A 9,759-nucleotide genomic window follows, 5' to 3' on the forward strand; every position below is an offset into this window, starting at 1 on the left:
GCGGGGACGCGGGCTACGAGGTCGTCCTCCCTCGGCCGCTGGGCCTCGGCGCTCGCTTACCGCGCCGCGTGCCCTCCGCGGAGTGGGCCTCCGGGGCCCGTGGGAACACACACACACCACCCGCGCCATCCCGAGAGAAATTGCAACTCATCCATTTTTTCGCGGCACTTTTCTCCGACGTCTTTTTGCTTTTTTTTTTTTTTTTTTTGTCTTTTTGGAGGGAAGAGTGGGGTCCGGAAAAGCAAACACAAAACCAACCCGGAGTGGGAAGTGGGAGGAGGGGGCTGCGCAGGTGTGAGGTCCGCGGCGCGGTGAGCTGGGGCTTGCGAGCCGGGGCCCCGCGTGCGTCCTCCGCGCCCGCGCCCTTCCCCGCTCCAGCAGCCGGCCCGCGTGGTGCGGCGGGGCGGTCAGCTGTTGTACTGGCAGGCGTTGAGGCCCGAGGCCGGGCCCTGCAGGCCGCCGTAGCCAAACGACGAGTGCTGTTTGGACTTGAGCCGCAGGCTGGCTAGGCTCGAGTTGCACGTGTCCCGGTAGACGCTGTAGGGCGAGGCGGGAGTGCCGTACGGGCAAGCGCCCGGCGACATGGCCGAGTTGAGCGAGGAGCCGGTGAGGTTGTTGATGTTGTTGAGGCCCGAGTTGGGCATGCCAGGCACGGCGCCTGGGCCCATGCTGGACGGCATGGTCATGGAGGAGATGGAGCTGGGTGCCGAGAACATGGACTGCGACGACAGCGGGCTCATGGAGTTGAAGAAGGTGAAGCTCTTGGTGGAGAGCGGCGCTGGCGCCAGGCTCTTGGCGGCCCAGTTGTTGTAGGAGTAGCCGGCGGCGTACACGTCCTCGTAGGGCTGCACTAGGCCGCTGAACTGCGGCACGTAGCCACCCTTGCACAGGTCCAGCTGCTGGTTACGCTCGCGCTTACGCCACTTGGCTCGCCGGTTCTTGAACCAGACCTGGGGGAGGGGACGGGAGAAGGGTCAGGGCCGCTGCGGGCCGGGAGGGACCCCACCCCCTTCCCCACCGCCTGGAGCCCTCCGTCGGCCCGCTGCCCTCCGAACGTCGTTTCTCTCCTTCGACCGATATTTCCGCTCCTGCATTCTCTCCACAATGGTTCCTTTCCTGTCCCCAGAAAATACTAATTTCTTTTTCCGATCTTTATCCTCTCCCGAAATTATATCCGTTTTCTTCTCCGAATACGGATTCTCGTTTATTTTAACAGATATTCGTTTTCTTTCTTCCTCTCTCAACCAGTTCACCTCTGCCTTCTCCCCCAAACGGGTTCGCTCTATCTACTAAATATTTCAGTCTTTTTATTCTCCCTCAAATACAAAAGGTATTTTTCCTCCCTGAGACATAGGACTTTCCGACTCCCCCAATTCTTCGATCTATTTCATCGCTCAAATAGTTTGTTATCATCTTTATCGGCAATATTTGATGTTTTCTTTTTGGCTCCAAATGTTTATTTTCATTCAGTCCACCCCACTGTCTGAACCTCTTTCTTCTCCCTCAGTCTGTTTTCTTGTTTATCCCCCATTTTTGATCCTTTTGAATCGTCCTCAAATATTAGGCTTTTGAATCCTTTCCAAATATCTGACCTGCACTGTTCCCCTTAAACAGTTGATTATTTTCTCAAATACCTGATCTTTTTGCTTCCTATTTAATTTCTTTCCTGCCGCCTAAATATATGCCAAATATGTTTCTCCACAAATATTTAATTTTTTTCTATTCTTACTAGTTTCTTCCAATCTTCCTGCCCTTCCTTTTCTCCCCCCAAATTTGGTAAGAACCTCCTAGTCCTCCCCCATCCTTACCTATCTGCCTACCGCATGCCCTCTGCCCTCTCGGATTTTCCTCCAGTTCTGAGTGGAGTTTCCTGAGCTAGTTTGCCAGATCCCTGCTTCTCAGCTTTCCCTAGTCCCCAGCACTGACACTACCTGATTCCACCCCCACCCACCCCTACCACCATAAACCTGGGCAGGATTAGTGAGTTCAGGATTACTGAGTGCTGTGTCTTCATTCCAAGTCCCACTGGGCTGGCCAGCCTGCCTAGGGAGGGGTGAGGGCTGGGGTTATGGTAAGGAGTCTGTGGGCCAGCTGGGATTTTGGTCGACTTGGGAGGTGCTCCCAATATCTGATTAAATATTTGCGCCCCCAGGGAAGAAATGATTCTCTTGCTACCCTGGCAGGAAAGCCTTGCTTTTACTGGAAACCAAACGGGTGAGAAGAGGGAGAATGCAGGCTGGTCTTGGGTCTGAGATGGCATATCCTAAAAGGGACTGGGAAGGACATTTGGCTCCCGGAGCCACCCCCCACCTCACCTGACGGGAGACCTTCCGGAAAGGGCAGAAGGCAAAGGGTCCTATTGATGGCTGGGGAGGGTGGAGAATATCTTGAGCTTTTAGAGAATCTGCTTATGAGATGGGACCACTGCTCCAGGAAGTTTTGAGAGCCCCAAACCCAGGCACCTTTCAGGCTTCTCCGAGGCAGCCAGACAGGACCTGCCTTTCCCTTTCGTTTTCGGGATAAGGCCAACAGCTCCCGAGGTCCCCAGCGGCAGGGAATCCACTGCCCAGTCTCTGGCCCAGGGTATCCTGCTAACATCTGAGTGGGTCCTGGGCCCCATAGGGCATGGGGGAGTCCCCTGGGGGCACAGGTCTTTGGGCTGGGGTTGCCTTAGTCCGAGGATCAGGTAGGATGAGGGTCAAAGGGGTTGAAGGTCCGAGGCGCCTGGAGGCCTGGCAGACGCTAGTGGGCCAGGGCCTAAGGTGGGGATCTCCGGTGGAGGGAGGGAGCAGGTCTGAATGGTAGGAGAGTGAAGGTCTGCTTGTGGGTCTAAGCTTTGGAGGGCTGCAGCAGAGGCGGCCCGGGAGCCCTCTGCGCGGGTGCCCTTAGGCGCGCACCCCTTGCTCACCCGCACGCGCGGCTCGGTGAGGTTGGTCCACACGGCGATCTCCTCCCTCATGCTCATGTCGGGGTAGCGGTTCCTCTGGAACGTGGCCTCTAGCTCTTGCAACTGCTGGCTTGTGAAGTGCGTACGTTGCCGCCGCTGCTTCTTCTTCTTGGCTGGGTCGTCTGCGCCGCCGCAGCCCGTGCCTCCCGCACCACTGTCCTCGGGCCCCTTGGGTTCCCCGCCGCGCTCCTTCTCTGCAGTAGGCAGGACGGGGAGCGGGTCACCTGGGCTTACGCCCCGTTGCACCCCGTCCCGGCTCCACCGAACCGCTCGCCACCAGCGCTGGCGGTCTTCCCTCCCTCCCTCCCTCTAGGGTTCCTGGGAACTGTCCCCACTGGAAAGCGCCCGCCGGGTGCTGGTCGTCAGTAGGCACCTCTAGTCTGGTGTGCCGCGGAGAAGAGCCCAAGAATCGGAGCTAGAGCCGCGGGCCTGCGTTCCTGGCTGGGCAGGGCCTGCACCCTTAGCTCGGCTCAGATTCTGGCCCTGCTGCTGATGTTCCCAGCAAATGTATGCTTTTTGTTTGTTTGTTTTGCGAGCTCTTAGGGGGTCTAAATCTGAGGGGGTCTCTGCTTTTCTGAACTAGGATCAGATCTTTCCAGCCTAAAGTCCCTCCACTTTCTTCTCCTCAGGGGTGTATGGGAGCCCCACTGGGCAGGCACAACACAGCCGGGTTCTCGGCCTTGCTTCCAGGCCTCCAGTCCCAAAGCCTAGAAAACCCCACCAACTGCAGCCCAGACAGACAGACTCTGTCTAAGTGACCTCGGGCTTTAGTCTGTCTCTCTTTGAAGCTACACAAAACACACGCAGTCATAGAAACATTAATACATAAAGAAAAAGAGTTTAAAAACAAAACACAGAAGCCCAGAAAAGCTCACAGCTCTATGCCTAAAGACACTGAAAGGGCCACAAATTCTCAAAATCAGACAGGAAGAAACACAGAGCAAATGTAAATTAAGAAGCCAGAAAGCTCCATACAAACACACCCCTAACTAAATACAGAGCTGTAAGTGTATAAACTCCAGGTTGACAGAAGCATTTATTTCTCTGGGATTTAAAAAAATAATGTACCGTTGTAGATAGATTTTTAACTCCTTCCCAATAAGGCCCTTGTAGAGATAATTTTTAAATCCCAGAGAAACACATTATAGTTAGATAATTTAAATTCCCCAAATAACACCACTGTAAATGGATTTTGAGAAAATTCCGGAGAAACGCGCCATTTTGGATTGACTTTTTAAAATCTCCGGAAGAATAATGTTGCATGTAGATATTTTAAATTCCAGACCTACACTTCGTACGTTAATTCTTTCAGAATCGAAAGATACAGTTAAAATTAATTCATCCTCATAGATTTGGTTCAAAAAATCAATCTACGATTATATATCTCTCTAGGTTTTAAAAATAAAACCAACCAAAGACCGCGCTTAAAACTTTTGAAAACAAAAGTATAGTTCAGCGTTGATTATGTTTTAACCAAGCAAACAACTTCTCAGAAAAATCACTTAGGGATGCAAAAGAGAAACAGATACTAAGAAAGTGGAGAGAAACATTCAGCTGTGTATTAAGAAATGAACGCAGAAGAGGCGCCCACACCGGGGAGCTCGGAGCCCCTCGGGAACTCGGCCGGCTGCGCTGGGCAGCGGATTCGCTGCCCCACTGCCCGCGCCGGCCACCCGCGGGCCCAGTTCGCTGCTGGAAAAAAGCTCCAGCTCGGACAAAAAAGGCAGCGCGGAGGGAGACGCGCAGGAGCCGGGGCGGGGGCCAGAGCCGGGCTGCTCCGGGCTTCGGCCGCGCACGTGGGCCGGATCCCTTGATCGGTGTTCCGGCTGGCCTTGCTGGGAGTCCGGCCGCGCCTGTTGGCCCGCTCGCCCTCACCGTCCTCTGTGTCTCCCTTCTACTTGATGACCCCTCTCCCCCCGTTTACCCTTCCCGCCCGCCCCTTCTCTTTGGTCTCTTTCATTCTGTCGCCTACTGTCACGGTGTTAACCTCCCTTTCTGTCTCTCTGAGTGCGTTCTCTCGCCCGTCACCCCTATTCCTTTCTCGGTCTCCTCCTCTCCCTTCGTCCGAGCCGCTCCTTAGCGCCCAGTTGCGCAAATCAAATTTTTTCCCGTTCTATTTACTCCTGATCAAGAGGGGCTGTCAGTCCAACCCTCCAGCTGTAGGCTCGTGCATCTGCCAGTCTCTTGGCGCGTGGGGACCGCGTGGAAGTGCCTTCGCGTGTGCGTAAGTTTCCGCGTTCACCGTCAGGTCGAGAACGGGAAAAAGAAAGCTCCTGACGCTTCTGGGGCGGAGAGGGAGCTTGGTTGCGCGGCGCGGGCGTCAGGCCCTGCTCCCAGCTCCCCGTGCTCCGCGCCCGGGTAGGCTCTGTGCGCGCCGCGCGGGGAACGGCGCTTACCTGGCAGCTCCGTGTCAGACGACTCGCTGGCGGAGTTCTCGAGCGGCTCGCGGGGGTCGGCGGGCCGGGCCAGGTGGAAGGCGGGCCCCATGTCATGGGGTGGCGGCGGCGGCGGCCGGAGCCCCTCCGGCAGCCGCTCCAGGCTCATGCCCCCCTTGAAGGCGTCCATGGAGGTGGGGACCGCGGCGGGCGCTCCAGGGGCCGGGGCTGGGCGCGCCCCGCCGCCCTGGCTGCGACCTGCGGGGACAAGAGCGCAGCGCCTAAGCGGCTGCCCTCCAGGGCTGCCGGCGCCTGCAGCGACGCCGTGCCCGCCCCATGGACCGCCCGGGGCTGCGGCGCCGGGCTGGCAGAGGCGGCGGCAGCTTCTCGCGACCGGGCGCCTGGCTCAGCGCTCCGCGCTGCGCTCCTGCCGCTCGGGCCTCAGCAGCCCGGCCGGCCCCGGCTCCGGCTCCGGCTCGCGATCCGGGGCCGGTTTCTAAGGCTCCGGACGGCGCCGGCAGAGTCTGTCTTAAAGCGACAGCGCGCACAGCCAGGTTCCAGCAGTCCCTGCGCCAGGGGTGCTGGGTGGGGTGGGCCTGGGTGGGAGGGGGCTGGGGAGGGAGCGAGCGAGCGAGGGAGCGCGGGCGGAATCCAGCCCCAAGCCGCCCGCGCCGCCGCGCCCTCTCTGCCGCCCTCCCTCCCTCCCTGCCTCGCCCGCGCCCTCCCCCTCCGCAGCCACCTTCCCGCCGCCTCCCCGCCCCCCGCGGCCTCGCCGCGCCTCTCCCTCCTTCCCCGGTGACACACCGAGTTCTCCCTCGGCCTCACAAAAGAAACGCATCTGGCCTGCAAGTCCCGGGCGGCTCGTGCACACCTCAGGCCTCAAATGACTTGTTTCGCCTAGAATCAACTCCCGTCTCGGCCGCCTCGAAGTCCCCAGCCCTGGCGAGAACAGCCCAGGATGAGTGAATGTTTGCCGAACAGGATCGCACCGAGCGGGCGCCTTCGAGCCAGCGCCGGGGCGGGGGCAGAGCCCGGGGCCCGTTCCGGCAGCTCCCAGCGGTGTCCTCGTCGAGGGGCCGCCTGCCCCTCCTTCTCCAGCCTCTTCTCCCGGGAACTCAGCCCGGCTGAGTGACAGCAGCCTGCGCTCTAATGGGCCCCCGGATGCTGCCTCCTAATTAGCTTGGACCTTCTCCCCTAAGGCTGCTTCTCAGGCCTCCCTCTCTGCACCGCAGTCAATTTTCCGGGATTGGGATAGAAATGATGGCTTCTAATCAGACGAAACGTTTCTGCTGGCTCTAGGCGTTTGGAGAATGCAGAAGGAAGACCCCAAGGATCCCAGCCAGACCCCACAGCCTCTTGTACCTCTCCCCTTGTTTTACACCTTACGCCTTGGCCAAATGGGCCAGGCCTGGCCTTGGCAGGCATGGGGTTGGCCTTGGCAGCCTTTGCCCTCCTTCAGGGTAGCTTTGTCCCAGCCTGGGGCCTGCGTCCTGGCTTCCCAGGGCTTCAGGCACAGGCCTGGTAAGCCAGGTGACTGCTGTCTCCCAACCCTGGGCCAGCAGCCCAGGAAGCCCTCAGTCTTCCAGTTTCTCTCCCACACAGTGGTAGCTGAGCTGCAGCTCCAATGGGCCTTCACTGGGCACAGGCAAAGACATTACTCTCCCACTCCTAAGAGTGATTCCCTCCTCGAGTCCTTGCACGTAGGTGAAGTTTGTCGAAGGATTTTGCTCAACAATTGTTAGCTGGCCCCGAGACCTCAGCGTCTTGAGCAAACAGGCCACAGCTGGGGCGGCAAGGCGCCGCCCTGACCTGCTCCTCTGGCCATAGGCGGACCCCAGACTGCCCTCTGCCCCTCACCTGTGATCAGCTCCACCAGACACAGCAACCCAAGGGAGCTGCGCCAGGATTGTCTGCCTGGGAAAGAAGCAGGGAGGTGTCCAGTGTCCTCACCCCAAAACCCAGTGCCTCCTCAACTCCTGGGTGGGTGGCACTGACTGCGCAGGTATCAGCGTCTGGGGCACTCTGCAGGTTCTGCCTTTGAGTCCTCGCCTTACCCCTTCCCATCACAGGGAGACACCCAGGGTCAGCTGAGCTCCTTGTGGGGGCTGCTGGGGCCAGGGTCAGGCATGCAGGGTGGAACCAGGCCTGCCTTCCATTCCCTCCACGTTAGTCCAAAGCACCCCCACCCCCACCCCCATCCCCATCCCCATCCCCCGCTCTGGGCTGTGGAGAGACAGCACAGCTCCTTAGGGCCTGGCACTTTCTCACTGTGGGTCTGTGACCACAGGATGCAGGGTCTGAGGCCAGAGGGAGGACACTTCTCAGGGGTTTGGATTGGGGAGGCTCAGTGACTCCTGCCTTCTTCCAAGCTGAGATCTCCCTCCATGAAATGAGTCTTGGCTACGGGGAGGGGAACATGGGGAAGCACAGTTGCCCAGCATTTGCCCTCAGCCCCACCTTTGCCATGTTTCTTGGCCACCTTTACCACGAGTCTCCTGCAGTAGAAGATCCCTCCTTTCAAGGAGATATTCAGGTGTTGCAGCATGCTAGGGAGTGTCCCTTCACACACCATTCTCTTTTTAGCTGTCTTACCAAAAAGAACAGCCTGAATGCAGACAGCATGGGGGCACGCACACACACACACATCCTGTACATCCATGCGGAGATGCTGTACACACACATGTATTCACTGCACTATGGAAGTGCTGAGTTTAGGCATATATGTGCTACTTGGCATGAACGCGGGCTGGCAGGGGATAGGAGGTGTGTTCTAACCCTGCCACATGTCAGGCCAAGGTGGGAAGCACAGTGCGTCTCTGGGTAGAGACTTAGAAATGAATGGTCTGTCTGTGGGCCTCTAGAGGAGGTTAGGACTCACAGCCTTCTCACTTGCCTTCTCACTTCCCAGAGGGACCAAAGTGACTCTTTGGGCCATCCCCCAATGGGGACTATTCTGTGAGCAGCACTCACTGCTTAGTCTGAGGGGTGCGTTTCCTCACTGTTAGTGCATTTAATGCAGTTATTGAGCACCTGCTGTGTGCCCCTCTGGGCCCAAACCTCTGGCAGGGCTCCAGGCAGGCACAATAGTCCCTTTATTTGGTGATCTTGATGCCTGCTGTGTAGAAGGAAAAGCCCTCAGACCATTTCAGGTGAAGCCCCATATCCTCAGGGGACCTGAGACCCAAAGAGGAGCTGGGGCTAGTGGGGCCTGCTGGCAGAATCTGTTCTGCTGGGCCTGGGCAGCACTGAGTGATCAAGGAGTGAGGAGGCAATTGATTGTGAGGAGGCTGTGGCCTGATCTTGGGCGTTGGCTGGGGAAGGGACCTGGACATGCTCTCAGTTCTTCCCCAGCTACACTCACTGGCCATTGTCCCAGTCAAGATAGGGGCTTCTTGCACACTCATAGACACGTCACACACACAGGACAGAAAACAGCACTCTTTCAGGAGTAAGCAGAGGCTTTGTGTTCCCCCAGCTGTGCTATGTGACCTGTGTTTCCCTCAAGGTTAAGGCTTGATCTGCACTGTGCCTCAGTTCCCATGTCCAATACCGGACTCTGCCTGCTGCTTCAGCATCCAGCTCACTTGCTGATGGGACACGAAGAGAGGAGGGAAGGGGGCTTAGTGGAGCTGGAACCATGTGCCCTGTTCCCCACCCCTCCGTGACCACACAAAACCAGCAATGATTCTCTGATTTTCAAGAATTTTGGAGTTTAGGGTCTTGGCTGGGCTGAGCAGAAGAGCTTGGGCTGTTGTGGGGTTGAAGTAGTCACCATGAGGACCCTTCCTGAAGCCTGGCTCACTAAAAACACCCTGTGCCCAAGAATGGTTTAGTAATGTAATTTGGGAAGGGTGGTTGGAAGGCTCTCATTGGGGGGCATCCTTCTACCCACCCACGGGGGCACCCTGCCCTAATCCTTGCTCCCAGAATCAAGGTATTTTAGGAAAAAGGAAGGAATGTGCCATGGCCTGCCACCAGGGTTATCCATGACTCTCTGGGACATTCCAGCCCTAAGCCTCTTAGTCCGTGGAGAAGTTCAAACTTGAAAACCCTGTTTTGGGAGTGCAGGTTTGGACCACCTACCTCTTTCTGCCTGATCTAACACCCCCTCCCCAATAAAAGCTCCCGTTTCTTTGAATACAGCAATTACTGGGTAAGTGGGGAGGAGGGTACTCAGGTAGGGGCTGGAAAGACCTCACTGGCTCCTTTAGGCTTCCTGGGACCCAAGTCTGAGGCTTCCTGCCAAATGGGGATCCCCAGCCTGTCCCGGGTAGAGCCAGGATGTATTTGAGCAGGACTGCCGCCAGTGAGGCACAGATGGGAGTATGGAACTCAGGACTCTGTGCCGTGGGCCGCTCAGTCAGCGGCTGGTAGGACCCATGGCTCTACCCGGCCCATCTCTCACCTAAGTCCATGGACGCTGTCTGGTTCCTGAGA

General features: G+C 57.6%; 1 protein-coding gene across 1 annotated transcript; it reads right to left on the bottom strand.

Annotated features, from left to right (window-relative positions):
- Positions 1–216: 216 nt before the first annotated feature.
- Positions 217–5,853, bottom strand: PITX1 (paired like homeodomain 1). Its single transcript, XM_057302347.2, has 3 exons — positions 5,344–5,853; positions 2,909–3,141; positions 217–950 (listed from the first exon to the last, which is right to left on the bottom strand). Exons 1-3 carry the CDS (start codon positions 5,510–5,512, stop codon positions 408–410), a joined length of 945 nt encoding a protein of 314 aa, XP_057158330.1. The 5' UTR covers positions 5,513–5,853; the 3' UTR covers positions 217–407.
- Between the last annotated feature and the right edge of the window lie 3,906 nt (positions 5,854–9,759).

The sequence above is a fragment of the Pan paniscus genome, chromosome 4 (assembly GCF_029289425.2).
Source record: "Pan paniscus chromosome 4, NHGRI_mPanPan1-v2.0_pri, whole genome shotgun sequence".
Lineage (NCBI taxonomy): Eukaryota > Metazoa > Chordata > Mammalia > Primates > Hominidae > Pan > Pan paniscus.